General features: G+C 37.7%; 1 protein-coding gene across 1 annotated transcript in view; it reads left to right on the forward strand.

Moving 5' to 3' along the window:
* The window catches only part of DNAH8 (dynein axonemal heavy chain 8), a 302,018-nt gene that overhangs the window by 52,399 nt on the left and 229,153 nt on the right, over positions 1-20,466 (forward strand). Inside the window, exons 17-22 of the mRNA XM_054569318.1 lie at positions 755-874; positions 4,464-4,599; positions 5,748-5,863; positions 7,427-7,533; positions 11,415-11,490; positions 12,458-12,653. Coding sequence (XP_054425293.1) covers positions 755-874; positions 4,464-4,599; positions 5,748-5,863; positions 7,427-7,533; positions 11,415-11,490; positions 12,458-12,653 — 751 coding nt within the window. The remainder of the gene's footprint in view (positions 1-754; positions 875-4,463; positions 4,600-5,747; positions 5,864-7,426; positions 7,534-11,414; positions 11,491-12,457; positions 12,654-20,466) is intronic.

The raw sequence follows: 20,466 nt of genomic DNA on the forward strand, positions 1-20,466 counted from the left end.
GAGTAACAGTCTGATTACCTATGAAAGCCCTTGAAAAGCTCTGACTTTTTACTAAAAGAAATCCATTAAGTTAAAAAAAATAATGCTTTATATTTTTTTAACTACTTTTGAGCCCTTTTCATTTAGGATAGCCTGTTCTTGAATTGCCTTGCCCTTGATATGTTAAAATGATGACTCAACTCCACAGTGTATTTTAGAAAACAGGGAAAATGTAGACTGTCAAAAATGGCAGAACAGAGTGCTCAAATACCCCTGCATCTAATATTAATGAAATGAGGCAGTCATCTAGGTGACAACTGTCTACTGATTTATGACATGTTTGCTATTAGAACATGCGTACCTTTTTAGGTGTGCTGGTCTGTCAGTGGTGGCAGCATGGTATAATTGTCAAAACTTAGAGGCTTGGGAGTTGGATACATCTAGGGAGTATTCTCTGCCTTTCACTAGGTGTGTGTTTCTCCCCAGGTTACCTTATATCTCTGAGCTTTAATTTCTTTTACTGTAAAACTGGGATAATGATGGTTCATGGACTCGAATGAGGATTTAAAAGAGAATATGTATGGTACACATTACTGCTCAATAAAACTTTAGTTCCATGTCAAGCTTTCTTTGCAGATATACTCCTAAAATTTCCACCAAATTATGCTGGGCTCTGGAGGCAAGTTTCCAGATATGGCCCTCCAAATTAGTTTATAAATCAAGTACATTTTGGATGAAAGAAGAGTTTTCTTCCACATTTTTTTCTTGTTGGTAGATCAGTGACTTGTGTGAGATGCATATTGATACAGTTCTAAAGGAGATAGCCAAAACAGTGTTAATTTCTCTTCCTGAAAGTGGTGCTACCAAAGTAGAAGATATGTTGACGCTCAATGAGGTATGCATTTATGTATTATATTTTAATCATAAAAACACACATAAACCTAAAATGTAAAGTTACAGTCTAAAAGTAGAAATCTGTGTCAGTTGCATTTAGATATCATAGCTGTCTTGGAACATCCTCAGCTCCAAAGACAAGGCTTCCACAGCTCCAACTAATGGCCACACCCTAGACATTATTTTGCTAATGGCGCAACTTTGTGCTGGGTTCTGCAAGTGATTCACTGCTCTTCTTCCTCTGCGTGGGCTTCCAGGACAATATCATCTATTCTCATGGTTTTAACTACCACAGACTTTCCGTTATGTCACCCAGACATGTGGGAGCCCTGAGGACTCCTTTCCTCACTCCCATTTCCTAAATCTAGTCAGTCGTAAAGGTCATTCAAGTTTTGCTTCTTATTCAGATTTTGCTGGAATGGCCTCTTCTTTTGCATAGGTATTGCCCCTGTCTTGGGTCAGATGCTTAAGGCTCATTCTGAGTTTAGCAATCAATGATGTGATCTGTCTAGTGTTTGCCTTTCTGTTTGGCCCCTTTATATCAGTCCTCCACATTGCCACCAAATTCAATTGCAAAACTCCCTAGTTTAAATCCTTCACTGTCCAGTTCCTACAGGATAAAACCTTCATTGGCTGGAGAACACAGAGACAGGAACCTTGTCTGATCACTTTCGAGGCCTGGCACATTTACACAGTCTCTCTCAGAAACACTTTATGTCTTGAACTGAGCTCTTTTTTCCTTCGTGCCTACCTTGTGCTTCAGCTACACCCACCCTGCTGGTTTGAGTCACCTTGCTATTGTCTTTTCAAGACAACCAAGGGTGACTCCCTCTCAAGGGGTCCAATTAGCCTGTGAAAAACAGGTACCTTTGCCCCTCTTTCTATGAAAATGAAATTTCTTCCCAGGACACCTCTTCTTTCCTTCAGCGGTTGGGATAACCAGTGAACATCTTGCCTCGGGACTACTTAGGCATGGGCCAGCCCCTTAATCCCCAAATTCTAGAGGACAGGGGTCAGGTCTCTGTGTAATTCTTTTAAAGTTCCCTACACTTAGTTCTCCAAATCTCTACCAGTGATCAAGCTTGCCTTCTGTAACCTCAAAGGGGACAGTGGGCCAAAGGCTGCCTTCTCTGCTACCTTTTAAGAGCTGTCTTTTTCATAATGTGTGGGATCTTTCATTTGTTCTCTGTATTGGGGCCTTGACTACAATGGAGACAGCACTAAATGCCCCATTTTAACATTTTGTTCTCTGAGCATGCAAATTCGAAGTGATTTTATCTTTCCACTTTTTTTGGCCATTACAGATAATGCTGCTGTGAATGTAAGTGTACAAGTTTCTGTGAGGACATGTTTTCCTTTTTCATGGATATATACCTAGGAGTGGGATTGCTAGGTTGTATGTTAACTCCACGTTTAACCTTTTGAAAGAGCTGTCAGGCTGTGTTCCAAAGTGGCTGCATTATTTTACATTCCCACTAGCCTTGTACAAAGGTTCCAATTTCTCTACACCTTGTCAACCCTTACTATTTGCCTTTTTATTATAGCCATCCTGGTGGATGTGAAGTGGTATCTCATTGAGGTATTGATTTGCACATCCCTAATGACTAATGATGTTGAACCTTTTTTTCATGTGCTTGTTTACATATTGTATACTTTTGTTTATAAATGTCTGTTTTTTGTGTTGTAATTGTTTATATGTTCTAGATACTAATTCTTTATCAGCTATATGATTTGCATTTTTTCTTCCATCCTGTGGGTTGTCTTTTTACCTTGTTGATGTTGTCTTACAAAAGCCAAAAGTTTTTAAATTTTGATGATGTCCAGTTTATCTTGTTTTTCTTTTGTTGCTATGTTTTTGGTGTCATAGCTAAGAAAACTTTGCCTAATCCAAGATCGTGAAGATCTATGCCCTTTTTTTTTTCTTGAGTTTTATAGCTTTAGCTCTTGCATTTAAGTCTATGGCTCATTGTGAGTTAATTTTTGTGTATGGTATAAGGGAAGGATTGAGTTTCATTCCTTTGCAAGTAGATATTCAGTTGTCGCAGCACCAATTTTCACATCTCATTAACTTTATTATTATATAATGTTAGAAACATACAGAAGAATTTATGTGACATCATCTCCCTTATTCTTGTGGGCACATTGTTTTAAAAAGATTTCTTTGTGTGTCTTTTTTATTTTTTGAGGTGTATGGAGGAATCAGGGGATTGCCCAGGTAAACATGTGCTTTCAATCTGTCATGTTTAACTTGTAGTGTCTCGTTCTTAAGGGATTGCAAAGCAAGCAGGAGTGGGGAAGGTGATGATGTAAACCTGTTACATTTATGCAAGTGAACACGTGTTTACATGTGGTCAATCTGCTGGGATTATCTGGTATATCTACTTGCTTAATACTCATTTTTCCTGCTAAACTGAAGTGGCTGTCAGCCACCATCGTCATCCCAGTGTTTGACACTGTGTTGACTAATCAGAAAGGATGGAAGGAGTGGATGGTGTAGCAAAGTCAGAAGAGTTGGTGGGGGTACAGACTATCCGAGAATGTCTTTGGGGAGGAGGAGGAAGAAATCATTTCCCATGAAAATGGGAAAAGATGAGGATGAGTTCAGATACTGATGCAGTTTTATAAACGGGAGCAACAAACTTAGAAGTATCTCCCTCAATCCAGTAGCCAAGAAATATTTCTGTCAGTCCAGTACCAAGAAGGGAACATGAGGGCAACACACAGAGAATGTGGAATCTGGCAAGGCTTGTTGGAAGAGGTTCGCATATGTAGGCTTGGGTTCCCTTGCAGAAGCGGTTTGGAAGGCCCGAGTTGGCTGCTTCCATTTGCTTTTCTCTTTTCTAAAATGTATGGATGTTGTGGATGTGTCAAAAGACCTGTTCAATTTATAAACCTGTTTTCTCTTCTGAATTTAGCTAGTTCTCAACTTCTTCCTAAAGCCTCTTCTGACCATTAAAAAAGTTTTGAAAGGCAAAGCACAGGTTTTTAGAATCAGTCAAAGCTGGTCTCAAACCTCTATTTTTACCACCCACTGTGTGACCTTGAGAATGAGAATGAGAAATTTCTCATTCTTCCTGAGCCTCAGTTTTCTCATCTGTGAAATGAGGACAATAATATTACCTATTCCAAGAGGTTGTCATGTAATTAAATGAATTAATACATACAAAGCTCTTACACATTTTGATGCTTGGCATACAATGCCATGCTCACTTAAAAACCTCATCTCATTTGAATCTCAGAAACACTTTGGATTGTCCTTTTTTAAACCATTTCTTATTTTCAACTTTTGACATTCTCATCTCTCTGTTTCTTTAGCTTTCTTTTTTTTCATCATATAAATATGAATGTAGATGTGTGTGTATGATTGAATCAGATAAAGGTAAAAGAACGGAATTTTTCTTCTTTCTCCTTTTCTTGGCATGGGCCTTAGGAGCTGTGCCTTTAATTATTGACAGATTTGGGTCTGAAATATTATGCTATTGGCAACTATCTCTAGTTATTTTCAAGCGGTGGTAATTATAGCTATATTAATAATTTTTACAGTATATTTAAATTATCTGGAAGTTAATAGTCATTTCTTTGTTTAATAGACATATACAAAAGAATGGGCCGAGGTTTTAAACCACAAAAGTAAGCATGTGGAAGAAGCTGTCAGAGAACTTATATCAATATTTGAGACTATTTATGAAGTTAAGTACGATGGGAAAACAGCAAAACAAGTACCAGGTAATTTTACTACCTATACTGTTGGAATCATGAGCGTTACAGATATGTTCACAAGTAGACACCTTCTGCTTAGCAGGTACCAAAATTCCAGACTCCCAGAAGGGAAGCAAAGCAGGTGTTTGCATGAACTGTTCAGTCACAGTGAGCCCTTTCTGTTAGTTAGAGCAGCGATTTTCAACTGGTGCGCCTCAAGAGTCTTTAAAATGTGCAATACCTGATATTTAGTCAGGGACACTGACCTCTTTCCCTTAGGTTGTCAAATAAAAAAAAATGACAACAGCCAACATAATAATAGCCTTCCAATATGAATGAATTGAAATTATACCTATTTTTTTGGTCAAATTGGTAAAATACATATTTTTTGGTGTACCACAGAATTTTAGTAATTAGTTTATGTATGCCATGATATGAAAAAGGTTGAAAATTGCTCAGTTAGAGAACAGTGGGAACCCTTCTGAACTCCAAGTTCCCAAGTGCCAATCAGGGACAAACCTTGGAACAACCTTGCAAGCAAGCCTTTCCTTGGATAGCAGTTTTAGGTCTGCTGTGTTCTTTCTCTCTCTTTCTCGCTGTCTCTCCCCCCATAGCATTCTAAAAAGTCTGGAGACATGTTTGGTTGTCACACAGCAAGAGGAGGTGCTTCTGGCTTCCAGTGGGTAGAGATCAGGAATGCTGAACATCCCGAATGCTCAGGACAGCCCCCAACAACCAGACTGTCAATAGCACTAATGATGAGAAACTGAGCTTAAACAACTAACCATCGCATGTCTCCTTTAGCTTAGAGGTTTCCCCTTTAGTTTAGTTAGTTTTCCCCAGAAGTGTTAAAACACAATAATATCGGTTCATTAAATTATAAAACTCAAAAAGTACGTAAATATTTTGGAAAGATAGTATGTAAAACCCTCCTTAAATGTTTTTTAATTCTAGATACTAAGACAGAGTCTACTTAAAGAATATATTTCTCAGTGGAATAACGATTCTATTGAGATGGGTGATTTAAATTGCATTCAAGGATAATTCCTGCAGAAACAAATTTAAAATTTTTTAATTAATAACTTTTTAAGAAAGGGTTTTTAAAGAAGTTTTGGACATATATAGTAAACCAAATGCTTAACATTAAATGTATATTTTTTGTCTTTTATCTATAGAACATAGGAAACATGTTGCTTTTGGAAGTGAAGCAGAAGAAGGCGAAAACCCTGATTATGAGACTAATATTGTGACTGAGGTTGCTGTTAATGATAAAGAAGATGAATTTAAAAAGGTATTTATTGTGAAACAACCTTATTGATTTTCTCAGAATTTTGAGCCATAGGATTGCAGATAACCCTGAATGGAGCTTTATTCAGGAGGTTCTACAACCAGCCTACCTGGATGTATAACTAATGTGGATTTATAACAAAATCCAGAAAATATAATTTTCAATTCTGCACAGTAGAACCTGGCAAGATATAGCAGTCTTTACAGTTTTCCCCAACTTCATCAACTGTTGATGTGCTCTTTCAACTACATTTATTTAGTTATCTTCCCCTATTGTAATTGTTCATGTTTTCTTATATGGTAAATGTCACATCTGGGGTTGTAGTGCCAATCTATTTGACTCAGAGTGGAGGACTTTTTTCTCAGTTACTGTGTTTAATAGTGTTACCTATATTACAAGCTGAGATTGATTCACTCAGGGCCCAGGGATCTGCATTTTTAACTAGCACCATGAATAGTCAGGAGACTCTTCCCCAGGAGAGACCCTGAGGGGGCAGACTTTCGCATTTTGTTGAGAAGCGTTGAAATGAAGCTTTCTTTCTCCTTCTTCCAGCCTCAGCCTTCTGGCCATGCATCAGTGCTGAATGCTGCTGCCACATCTGTGCTGATTCCTGCTTTCCCTGCTCCTGTCAGTCTTCTTTAAATTCGTGATACTTATCTTCATTCTTTCTCTATTTTACATTCTTTTACACTCTTGTACACACACTAATACATCCAGTTTGGGAAATAAATGTCACACATTTGTTACTCTTTCACTTCCTTGCTCAGTCTCAAATCTACCTTCCATGTTGCTGTCAGAATGGTCTATCTGATGGAAATGTCTGATCATTTCATACCAGTGCTTTAGCCTGGTAACGCCACTTCTCTTTGTTCACACCTGCTGAGCCTCCCTTCTGGCCCAACTTGACCCAACTCCCCTACCCAGTCCCAGAGGGGCAGGGTGTAGAGTGGAGAGGCATAATATGGGCAGAGACTGGCCTCGGATGTATAAGCAAGATGTGGTGGCCAGGCCCATGTCCAGGCTCAGTACTTGTCCTGCACTCTGACCCGTACACTTGCTACTTCTCAGCAGGCAAAGAGGGGCTTGGAGAGAGGGGCAAACTATGGTCCTGAGACGTGCAAATTTCATGCCATATACTTCGGCATTGTACATTTTAAAATATGTTTATCTACCAAGCTGCGTATTTTGAGGATGGGGACTAAATATCCTTTTATGCCTATACCATTGAGCACTGAGAAGTGCACCACGCTTAAGTGCTTAAGTTTTGTTGAGCAAATTACTGAGTATTGAGCAAACTATGATTATTTTGAATGAGCCACTTTTGAGTTTTGGCTTTTCAGTGAATCCTTGTGGTTTTCTAGGGCACTTATAAAAGCAAACTTTTCATTATTGTTTTAAAAAATAAGCAAGTAATTTAGAGTTGAACTTACTTCTATAATGTAGTTGAAATTGTATAGTCCATTATTTTTCATCTTTCACATGACACTTCTAATATTCTTGTTTAGTGTATGTTTGAATTTTTTAATATTTTTTTTGTACCAAATGTAATACAATTTCTTATTACAGGAATGTAAAGAGGTCTATGCTTTCTTCTCTCATCAATTACTAGACAGTCTTCAAAAAGCTACACGTTTATCTTTGGACACAATGAAAAGAAGAATATTTGTTGCAAGGCAAGTTGAAAATATGCTAAACATGTCTGGTAATACTGTTATAACAATGCTAATAAGAGTACTTTTTATTACCTTAAAAATTATAAAATTTAAAATATAATATTGATGAAAAGACTGTATGAAAACATAAAGGTAATATTGCAAGAACAGTGATCAAATGAACAACCAAGTTCTTAGCAGCCAGGACAAGATGAGGAACACTGAACATGTCCAGTCCCCTTAACGATCCTCTCCCGCTCACCCAAAGGTAACTACTATCCTGAACTTGATGTTTATCATTGTCCTGGTTTTCCTTAGAGTTTACCATGTATTTGTATCCCTCGTCAATGTATCATTTAATTTTGCCTGTTTTGGATTGTACTCAGCATTATGTTTTTTTAGATTAACCTATGTTGATATCATTTATTTTGACTTCTATATAGTTGGAGCATGCACAGTTTGTTTTTCTGTTCTACTGGTGATGGTCATTTGGACTGTTTCCATTTGGGCTATTTTGAATAAAACCTCTTTAAACATTCTTGTACCTTTCCCCTGCTGCACCTCCTGAGAGTATAATGGCTGAACCCTAGGGTGTATGCACTCCTTACTTTTCCAGGCAATGCCTAGCTTGAGAGTCCCATTGCTCCTCATCCTCACACACAGTTGGTGTTGTCAATTTAAAAAATCTTGCCAGCATAGGGGGTGTGAAATGGCATTTCTCTGGAATTTCAGTTATCATTTTTCTGGTTACTAATGAGGTTGAACACATTTTTATGTTTATGAGCCATTTGTGTTCTCCCTTAAAATATGAGTTTTCCTACCCTTCCCTTCTCACTGCCTTGTCTTCTCATCCTCCTCCTTCTCTCTCTCTGTTTTTCTGTTGGGTTGGATTTATTTATCAGTTCTCTCAATATATTACTTTGTTGATGATAATATAGCAAATATCTTTTCTCAATTGTGCCCATCTTTTCATTCTCTTCATGGTATCCTTTGCTGGCTTTCAAAATATTCAAGCTATTCAAGTTTATCTATCTGTTCTTTAAAATACTCATTTATCAATCTTTTCTTTAGTAATATGTGATTTTTTATGTCTTTTAAAAAATGTATTTCCCTACTTCATAATGTTTTCTAAAAGTTTTATAGTTTTATCTTTTATATTTAGTGATTTAGTTCACATGGTATTGATTTTTGTATTTAGTGTGAGGTAGGAAACTAGTATATATTTTTTCCATATAGTTAATTAACCAAGCAAAAGTTGTTGAACATTATTTTTTCTTTTGGGAGGATTATTTAGATTACATTGTAGCTATACATAAATTTGGAGACAATTTGCGGCCTTACAGTATTGAGTCTTCCATCCAGAGTTATGGATTACAAGAATCATGGATTTGTCTTTAATATTTTTCAGTGAGGTTCTATAACTTTCATTGTAAAAGTCTTGCAAATTTTTGTCAGATTAACTCCTTAGATTTTCATTGCTGAATCTCCCTGTGTGACTGTAAACTTGTCAAATTTTCCTCATTTTAGTCAGTTCTCGTTTTATATATTTTAAGGCTATACCATTAGGTATATACAAGGCCATAGTAAGTTAGATATGCTTAGAGCAATGTTCCTTTTATTTTTGTTTGGTGAACCTCTTTATGCATATTAATCCTGATTCATCATATTCTTTTTAGTCTATCATCAATTTTACTTTCCTAGCTTTTTGTGTGTGTATATTTTTTATCTGTTCATTTAACTTTTACTGAGCAGTTCTTGTTTCACTTCTTACAATTATCATATACCTGATTGTTTTCATTCAAACTGATTTTCTCAGTCTTTTAAAAGTAGAGTTTAGTCTGTTTACATTTACTGTGATTTTTTAATACAGTTCAGATAATATTTTATGACATTTTATTTTGATGCGTGAGGGATAAATTCTCTTATTCTTCATTTTAAATCTAAAAATGCCCTTTTTGCTTTCCTACTTTCATGACAAGTTTGGCTAGATAAAAATCTTTTAGTTTTTCTCCCAGCATTTTTAAAATACTTCTTCACTTTTTTTCTGATCTGTTTCTTGCTGATGAGAAGTCTGCAGTAAGTCTAAAGGAAGATTGTTTTTTATCCTTGATGTTCTGCAGTTCTTTTCCCCTGTGAGGAGTTGTCTTTATTTAGTCCTGTTTTCTTAGAGTGTACTTTCTATTTGAGTGCTTGTAGTGTTCCTTAATCCTGGAAAATCCCCTGCTACTTCCTCTTCAGTTATTACTTTTGGGACCTTCTCTTCTTATGAAACTCTTACTAGCTGAACATCGAATGGATTGACCATGCAATTTTTTCTTTCAACTAGGACACTCTTTTTAGTGAAGAGCACAGTTCAGATGAAGTGTCAGGACGGACTTAACCCAGAACTGTCCTGGGCACAATGGATGTGTGATCATCTCAAATGTTGGGGCCTCTCTTCCCGATATCCTAAGTACTCTGTCACATATTTTGTCTTTTTGCATTTCTGGGCTACATTATGGGCAAGTGTCCCTGTATCTAATATAAGGAGATTTCTCTATTGCATCTTAAATCTTTCAATTAATAATTTTCCTTATCTTCTGCTATATCATTTCTGCCTTTTTAGTTTAATGATTCTTTATTTTTATTTTTTGGAAGATAGTCTTCATTTATATCTTTGAACATTGTCATTACATTTATTTTAGAGTTTGTCATACTTCTCTACATTGAATTTTTTCTGGAGTGAGTTTCTGGTTCAATTATTGATATTTTAGTTCTCTTTCTTACTGTTAGGTATAGCCATGCTTATTGGGATTTTAATTTCTAAGTCCTTTGGCCCAGAGACTTTTTTGTTTTTGAGTGTGTGTCTTTCTTTCCCTCTCTCCCTATCTAGGAATTTCACTCTTGCCTTCACATCACCCTTGGAACCCTGAATACAGAGCCTGGTTTTATTGGTTCACAATTCCTGCCCCGTGAAGAGATACCAGGATATGGCAGGTTCAGCAGGGGGGCAGACAGTCGGGGAGGATGTTGCTTTGCTTCTGTCAGCCCAGGCCCTCATCTTCTGGAAAAACTATAGCCACAGGCAGTAGTTAGTATTTATAAATGGAAGCGTAGTTCTCCAGTAATGATAGCTTTTCTTGCTTGGGAAGTTTACATTTATTATAATTTTGTCTGGAATGGGGACAGAGGGCTAGGCAGAGGGAGATAACCAAACTGATTTGCAGCTCTGATCTGCGTCCTTCACTGCCTGCACTTGTGTTTGTATATCTATACTTATATCAGAGCATGAGTGATATTGTTTAAAAAAGAAGTTTTTGGAAAGCTTTGACCTAAAACGTCCTGTTTAATCTTACAAAAAAGTATTTATAAAAAAATTTACAGGGTCCAGCAGAAGTAATGTCTGCTTGAGTGTGGCTGGTAGGGTAATAATGTGAGTGTAATAATTTATAGTTTTAATTTAAACATTTCAACTAAAATGTCATATGGTGTGCTTGAGTGTGATATTGTTATGTTACAAAATTACATGCTTATGATTTTGTAATAAAAGATTTTGTAATTAAAAGGGGTATTATTTGTGCTGGACCCTGTAAGAACATATATGCTTTTTATTGGTGATCTTTTTTCCCAGCCCCATAACAGGTGTTCAAAAAAGAATGCTTTTTGTAAACATTAATCACAAAGAGAGAACATTAAAATACTAGAAAATGTATATGAGACTTAATATTTTACTTCTAAGAATATTAAATCACTGTTTTCTTAGTTCTTTGAAATTTATAGTTTCATTATAAATAATATTCTCTTCACGTAATTCAGTGTTTTGAAAATGGCCTTTGTTTTTTAGAATTGAGTGTTGTAGCATAGCAAGCTATTTATGAAATTATAGGTTAAGGTTTATCAGCTAAATTTCCATCTTATTACAGCCTTTATGGACGAAAGCCGTCAGAAGATGTTATTTCCTTTATAAAAACTGAAGTACATCTTGCGATTCCTAATGTGGCAAGTATTATTAAATAGTCAAGTTAACACAATGATATTTTGGTAAGGTATTTAAAAAGTATGTAGCATTAGAACTGAGCCTTCATTGATGGTAACTACTTGGTCCTATGTAGTTTTTATTTCATCTCATTATTTACAAAAATCAAAATATTATGATTAATCTTATTAAAATTGCTCTGCGTAGCTCCTGGAGTACTGAAGTTTGGTGTAACAGTTGAGTAAAGCATCTGTTCAGCCATCAATTAGCAAGTATTCTAAAATCTTGCTTTTTCTTACCTTAAACATTAAATCATCTAAATAAGACCATTTCAGAAGTCAAAATCTCTACCCCAAACTCTTGACTGTGAGGCAGCCCATTTAGGATGCAGAATAGAAAGAGAGAAGGAGCCTATGCCCTGAGTACCATGGAACCCTGTGCCTTCTCATGGCTCTCATCTCTACTACCCCAGCTGCATATTGGTATCTGGAACCCAAAGCCACTCAGGATGACTGAGGTGCATTCTGTGAGAGGCCAGAGAATTATGTCAGGCAGGGTGCATCTGTGACTCACCTAACACCACATCTACACAGTTTGGCCTCCTGGAGAATGGCTCCTTTTGCTTAGTTGGCACAGTTCGGACAACTGAGGTCAGACTCTTGGCAGCACAGTTTTTTCAGTTATTTGCTTTGCGGACATCCAACACACTCGTCCACAATGTCTGGCTGCATCCAGCCACCCTCACAAGGAAAGAATGACAAGTACTGTTTGGCCTTCTTGCCTGTGGGAACTGGTAGAATGGGAAAACTTCAAGTAGATGAAGTCTTCGTGCAGTCTGCATTCCCCTCACCTCCTCTCCTGAAAGCAGCACCTGAGCCATATATAGCCTGAGGCTTTTCCCACTGAGGGGCAGACTGTGGGAGTGGTTAGAATCAGAGGGATGGAATGTACGTGCCAGCTGAACCAGAAACTTGTTTCTTCTTTCCACAGGTGATGGTTCCTAGTTTGGATGACATTCAACAAGCCATTAACCGTATGATCCAGTTAACCCTGGAGGTCAGCAGAGGCGTGGCTCACTGGGGGCAACAACCAACTCGTCACATCAAGCCCCCCATCACCAGTGCCAGCCGTACCACTACTGAACCGACCTATCCAAGCACAGGAAAACAGTTGAAGAAGGAAGAAAGTAAGAATGTTAAAACAAATCTCAGATCAATAGAATCTTAGAATTACAACAATTAATAAGTGCTCTCTCTGATTCTTCCTGGGTATGACAGCAATATAAATATTTTTAAAAGTCATTTTATATGTTTATTTGTTAAGTTTTGCATTTAAAAAACTAGTGTTCTCCATCCTCCATCTTAAACATAATGTGCAGACATTTATTTCCTGATTTTGGTCATGAGTGAATAGGGATTTTTATCATGGTTCTACTATCATAATTTTAGACTCAAAGTTAAAAATGAAAACAAGAGCATAGTATTTGGTGTCATAGACATAGTTTGCTAGAATGTGGTGCTTGGACGGTCTGGGTCCTGTGTTCCTTGTACATAAAGTACATATAAGCTATTCCCTTAAGTAATTACCAGCATGATGTGGCACTGACACAAAATTCCAGGGATGTTTTTGGACACTGTCTTGTACAGGAAGTCAAACAGCTACTACTAGTAATTCTCCTCCTCCTCCTCATTCTTCTTTTTCTTTCTCTTCTTTTTTTTCTTTGTTGTTCTGCCACATTTTAAAATTTTTATTTACTTTTGATGAAAATGTTATATATTTACAGTGTGCAACATATTTTGAGATATATATACATTGTGAAATGATTACCACAATCAAAGTAATCAGCATATTCATCCTCTCCCAAAATTACCATCTTTTTGTGTGTGTGTGGTGAAAACACTTGAAATCCATTCTCTTAGCAAATTTCAAGAATACAATACACTATTATTTATTATAGTAACTATGCTACATTAGGTCTCCAGAACTTATTCATCTTATAATTGAAAGTTTGTATTTTTTGATCAGTATTTCCCCTTTTCCTCCAGCCCTCAGACCCTGGTAGCCTCTATTCTATTCTGTTACTATGAGTTTGAGTTTTTTACAATGAAATATTATTCAGTCTTAAAAAGGAGGAAGCCTGCCTTTGGTGACAACATGGATGAATCCAGAGGACATTATGCTAAGTGAAATAAGCCAGGCACAGAAGAAGAATATTGTATAATTTCATTTATATGTGGAATCTAAAAAAAAAAGTCAAATAATTTTTCTGAAACCATACCACTTCCATTGGTTAACCAGGGAAACACAAATTAAAAATAAAGTCCCATATAAGTTACCTGAACAAGTGTACCAGACCCCCATGTGACCTTTCTGTGTTACATAAACACTACTCTCTCAACTTACCTCTATAGTCTCATGAGGTATCCCCTATAACCAGCCAGTGGAGGACGAAAATAATCTCAGGCCTGGTCTGCGATGACTTGGCTTGATGTTTTGGTGTCAGGTGAAAATGGACTTTGCACTACCGTCTACTCAGGAGTGGCCCTTAAGGATTGTGAGAGGGGGTGTTTCCCCTCCTGGGCAGAGCTTCAAGATACATATTTTTCTGAAGAAGGAAGAAATGATTTGAAGTAAAGATATACATGGACTCTTGGAAAGTGATGAATGGCTGGACTCGTGTGGGAACTAGAAGGAGCAATATTGGAAAATTAGAGCAAGGTGGCTGGAGAAAAAGCATGTGGATGGGTCTGTGTATATACAAACCTGATGACTTTGAGCCGAGATGGAAGCATAGGTAGATACACTTTGCCCTCTTGCACAACCAGAAGAAGGACAACAAATTTAAAAATAAAAAATAACCAGAACTGCCAGAAAATAGAACTGTATGGAAGTCTGACAACCAAGGAATTAAAGAAGAAACTTTAATCGAGATGTGTAGGAGGGAAAGAGACAGGTACCCTGGGCAGAGAGGATGTGTGGCAAGGCAGTGGCTGGAGGACCAGAGGTCACATATTTGCATGCAGATAAACTGGGAGGAACAGCTGGGGAGCGAGACAGACTGTGTAACCCAGGAGTCCAGTGCAGAAAAAGAAAGCCTCAGAACCCTTGGCTGTAAAAACTGGTGGGGAATACAGCAGTGGGAGAAACTCGCAGCCTCACAGTTTGTTGGAGAATTCATTGGAGGGACCCACAGTGTCCTAGAATGTACACAAATCTGCCCACCTGGGAACCAACACCATAAGGGCCCAATCTGCTTATGGGTAGTAGGGGAAGAGACCGAAAGCTGGCTGAGAGCCCCACAAGCAGCATTATTCCCTCTTGGACCCTTCTCCCACATACAGTGTCCCAATGGAGCGAACTGGCTGCCCTGCCTTGGTGAATACCTAAGGCTCTGCCCCTTACAACGTAACAGATGCACTGAAACAAAGAATGTGGCCCAAATGAAAGAACAGATCAAAACTCCAGAAATAGAACTAACCGAAACACTGGTAATCACGATGCTCACAGAAATGGTGGAGTATGGTTGCAAAATGGAGGAAAAAATGAAGGCTATGCAAAGTGAAATAAGGGAAATATACAGAGAACCAACAGTAAAGGGAAAGAAACCAGGACTCAAATAGGTGATTTGGAGCAAAAGGAAGATATAAACATTCAACCAGAACAGAATGAAGAAACAAGAATTTAAAAAAGTTAGGAGAGGCTTAGGAACCTTGGGGACAACTTTAAACATTCCAACATATGAATCATAGGGGTGCCAGAAGGAGAAAAGGAAGAGCAAGAAATTGAAAACTTATATGAAAAAATAATGAAGGAGAACTTCCCCAACCTGGCAAAGTCAACAGACTTCCATAAAGTACAGGAAGCTCAGAGAGTCCCAAAGAAGTTGGACCCAAGGAAGCACACACCAAGACACATCATAATTCCATTACCCAAGATTCAAGATAAGGAATCTTAAAAGCAGCAAGAGAAAAGAACACAGTTACCTACAAAGGAATGTCCATAAAACCATCAGCTGATTTCTCAAAAGAAACCTTATAGCAAGAAGGGGCTGGAAAGAAGTATTCAAAGTCATGAAAGGGAAGGACCTACATCTAAGATTACTCTATCTAGGAAAGCTGTCATTTAGAGTGGAAGGGCAGATAAAGTGCTTCCCAGATAAATTAAAGCCAAAGGAGTTCATCATCACCAAGCCCTTACTATATGAAATGTTAAAGGGACTTATCTAAGAAAAAGGAGATTAAAAACTATGAACACTAAAATGACAACAAACTCAAAATTATCAACAACTGAACCTAAAAAAACCAAAAACAAACTAAACAAACAACTAGAACAGGAACAGAACCACAGAAATGGAGATCAAAGGGGAGGGGGAGGGGAGAATAGGGGAAAAGGTACAGGGAATAAGAAATATCAATGGTAGGTATAAAATATGCAGGGGGAGGTTAGGAATCATATAGAAAATGGAGAAGCCAAAGAACTTATATGTACGACCCATGGACATGAACTACGTTGGGGGAATGCTGGTTGCAGACAGGGTGCAGGGCGGAGGGGAATAAAGGGGAGAAAAAAATGGGACAACTGTAATAGCATAATCAATAAAATGTGTATTAAAAAAACAAACAAACCTAGTGATGGGCTTGGAATGAGTTCAGATAAGAGGACTAGAATCCAAATGTCTTACTTTTAGTCCAATGTTTCTCCATTATTATGGCAGGCTAAATGTAAAGCTAAAAACTACTAGGTGCAAGAATTTTTGGATTCATCAACAACCTTGCAAATAACTGTATTCTCTGCCGTATTATCAACTAAGTAGAATAAAGGAATTTTTAGATGTTGAATGTGTTTAAAAATTTACCCCAATGCACCCTTTTCCACAGTTACTGAAAGTTGTACCCTTTCAAAATGAGAAACTAAAATAAGAAAGAAGACATGGGATATAGGAAACAGGAGTGAAATACAGAGAGATGAAGGGAATTCCGAGGTGAATGATAAAGGATGAGTAAACAATAACAATAGTATTCTAAGTTTAGAGGGCCACCAATATAACTGGACAGTTTTCATTGCTCTCACCAAGATGCCTGGTGCCATTGTACTGTGTTTTAACTTGAAGACTGAATGCCTGGGTGAAACTGGTCAATCTTTTTGTCTGTGCTTGGTTGCTTTCACCATGTGCTGGTGAAGCTGCTGCTCTGCTCTCATTGCCCTAGGTCAGCCGAAGAAATTTACTTCACTGTTTGAAGGGTTTTGCTTTGACCTGCATTTGAGAACTGGAGGGAAAGTATGGTGATCTATGAGAATATGAATTAGCCCACTATCCTGACTGTATTCCTGCTGGACACCCATTACTTGGCTTATAAACACAGCCCTCCCAGATGCCTTGTCTGATAAGTCTGATAAGACTTATATGATCTATATAGGACTCGCTTATGATCCGGCCCCATGGCTTCCCCCAAAAAGGGCTTTTGTAAACTTGTAGAAAGCCAAAGCAAGTCTAAACCCAGAGACTAGCTACTTTTCTCTTTGGAGCCTTCATCTAACATGAGCAATTAATGCTTTTCTTTCACAGCTATGTTTGCCCATATGGCTCAGTTTTTTAAAAAAATTAAACATATTGTTTAGAGATAGGGCATTGGTTTTTCTTCAAGTTTATCTTCAAAGGAAATTCAGGATAATGGTTACCCTTGGGGTAAGGGAATGTGATTGGAGAGTGGCCTAGAGAAGATTCCTAATATCTTGGCATTCTCTTCTTAACCTTAGTGCTGAGTACATTGAAATTCTGTTTTTCTTCTTCAATATATGTTTTATATGCTTTTAGTTCTTTAATAAATGTATTATACTCATAGTATGTGCTTCTGTATATATCGTACATTTTACTCACCCACACATACTCTCTAGCAAACTAGAAATATGAGGGACTTTCTGATAATGCTATCCATGGAAAAATTTAGAACATTTCTTTTCCATTAAAATGAATAAACAAAGAAGTCTGCTATTATCACTTTTATTTAATATTTTACTGGAGATCTTCACTATGAAGTCAGACAATACAAATTAAAATAATAATTGGAAAAGAAGCCTAAGAATGTTTTTACTTAAAGGTAATGCATAGAAAATTCAAGGAATCTGTAAACAACTATAATAACTAAAAAGTTCAGTAATATATATGTATAAAGACCAATATACAAAATAAAGAGTGTTTCTGTAATGGTCAATAACTCACTTGAAATCTAATAAAATTATGTGAATTATATCTCAGTAAATCTGGAATAATGTAAAAGGTAAAATAGATTTTCAATAGCCACAGAACCACGAAGTACTTTATAAATAAATGTAAAAAATATTTTCACACCATTTTTGGGGAAAATGATTACTTAAGGACATGGAAGACTAGAATAAATTTATAACATGAAGAAGTCACTTCATTAATTAACTTAAAAATTCAATACAATTCCAGTCACATTACAGCAGAATTTTTCCTATAATTTCTTGATAAAATTTTAATGATTTATTGTAACATTATATGAAAGTACAAGGAATCAAAAACCTGTGAAGAGAGAAACAAGGTAGGGTAGACTGCCAAATACCAAGGGGTATTATAAAGTCAGACTAATTTAGACAGCCTTTTAATGGTCCAAGAATTGATAACAGATCAGTAGAACAGGACAGAAGCAGCAGAAACATATATATGAAAATTAGCCTGCTCTGCCACCAACGCTTGGACCCTGAGAGAGGTTCACCAAGTGGGAATGACTGATTCCAGAAGCCGGGAACCCACACCTCCAACCCAGATATGTAGAGCAAGAGCTCCATTGTTCTGGCCTATAGTGGTGGCCCGGATATATCCTGCATCCTCATGTGGGTGAAGGAGCAAGGCTATTATGTCTTCGCCTACCTGGCTAATATCAGCCAGAAGGAAGACTTCGAGGAAGCCAGGAAGAAGGCTCTGAAGCTCTGGGCCAAAAAGGTGTTCATCGAGGACGTCAGCAAGGAGGTCGTGGAGGAGTTCTTCTGGCCCACCATCTAGTCCAGCGCCCTGTATGAGGACTGCTACCTCCTGGGCACCTCTCTGGCCAGGCCCTGCATTGCCCTCAAACAAGTGGAGATCGCCCAGTAGGAGGAGGTCAAGTATGTGTCCTACAGTGCCACAGGAGAGGGGACTGACGAGGTCTGGTTTGAGCTCACCTGCCACTCACTGGCTCCCCAGATTAAGATCATCGCCCCCTGGAGGATGCCTGAGTTCTACAGCCGGTTCCAGGCTGCAACGACCTGGAGTACGCAAAACAACATGGAATCCCCATCCCCCAAGAGCCCGTGGAGCATGGACGAGAACCTTATGTACATCAGCTATGAGGCTAGAATCCTGGAGAACTGCAAGAACCATGCACCTCCCTGCCTCTACACAAAGACTCAGGACCTGGCCAAAGGTCCCAACAGTCCTGACATCTTGGAGATTGAGTTCAAGAAAGGTGTCCCCGTGAAGGTGACCAGTGTCAAGGATGGCACCATCCACCACACGTCCTTAGAGCTCTTCACTTACGTTAATGAAGTTCCTGGCAAGCATGGCGTGGGTCACATCGACATCCTGGAGAACCGCTTCATCGGGATGAAGTCTCAAGGTACCTACGAGACCCCAGCAAGGACAGTTCTTTACCACGCTCATTTAGACATCAAGATCAGAAACAAGTCAAGAATGCTGACACTCATCACATCTATTCAACATTATACTGGAGGTTCTGTCCAATGAGTTAAGAGAAGGAAAGAAATTAGAGATAACAGATTGGAAAGAAAGAAGTAAAACTATTAGCAGATGATGATCTTGTAAAAGCATCCTCAGGAATACACACACATGCACACACACAAAAACTACTAGAATTAATAAACCAACAAGTTTGTAGGATACAAGATTAATATACAGAAATCACTTATATTTCTAAATACTGAACAATCTGCAAATGAAATTAAGAAAACTATTTATAGTAATATTACAAAGAATAAAATAAATTTGTCAGAAGAAGTGTAAAGTCTGTACAATGGAAACCATAAAACGTTGCTGAGAGATAACATCATGGAGAGAAATACCATGGTTAAGGATTAGAAGTCTCAACGTTAAGATGTCAATTCTCCCCAAATTGATCTATAGATACAATGAAATCTCTATCAAAATCCAAGAAGGCTGTTTTGCATAAATTGACAAATTGCTCCTAAAATTTTAGTACGGAATAGGGAAATTCAGACCGTAATAATCAAAACAATTTTGAAAAAGAATAAAGCTGGAGGACTTGTACTACTTGATTTTGAAACTTGCTCCACTAGAGCATTCAGAACAATGTGGTGCTGTCTTATGAACAGATACATAGATCAATGGGACAGAATAGAGAATTCAAAAATAAATTCTTAGTGTCACTTGACTTTCTGCAAAGATATAGTCAATTCAGTGTGGTTGTGGAGAGTATTTTCAACAAATAGTGGTAGAACAATTGGTTATATGTGTACAAAAAAATGAAGTTGGGCTCCTTTTTACACTATACATAAAAATTAACTCAAAGTGTTTCTGCCCTGGCTGGCATGGCTCAGTGGATTGAGTGCCAGCCTGTGAACCAGAAGGTCACTGGTTCAATTCCTTATCAGGGCACATGCCTGGGTTGCAGGCCAGGTTCCCCAGTGGGGAGTACATGAGAGGGAACCACATGTTGATGTTTTCTCTCCCTCTATTTCCCTCTCTCTAAAAAATAAATTTTTGAAAAAAATTAACTCAAAGTGTTTCAGGATTCTTAGGGTATAATCCCAGCAGTTGAACTGCCAGGTCAAAAGGCAGTTCCAGTTTTAGTGTTTTGAGAAAATTCCATACAGTATTCCACAGGGGTTGCACCAGTCTGCATTCCCACCAGCAGTGCACTAGAGTTCCTGTTTCTCCACATGCACTCCAGCACTTGTTGAAAAAATGAGGACAACTTTCACCAAAAAACAATTAATTAAAAAAAACTTTAAAAAAGAAAAAA

The sequence above is a fragment of the Pteronotus mesoamericanus genome, unplaced genomic scaffold (assembly GCF_021234165.1).
Source record: "Pteronotus mesoamericanus isolate MK-2021 breed Mesoamerican mustached bat unplaced genomic scaffold, CSHL_Meso_final contig_20, whole genome shotgun sequence".
NCBI classification, from domain to species: domain Eukaryota; kingdom Metazoa; phylum Chordata; class Mammalia; order Chiroptera; family Mormoopidae; genus Pteronotus; species Pteronotus mesoamericanus.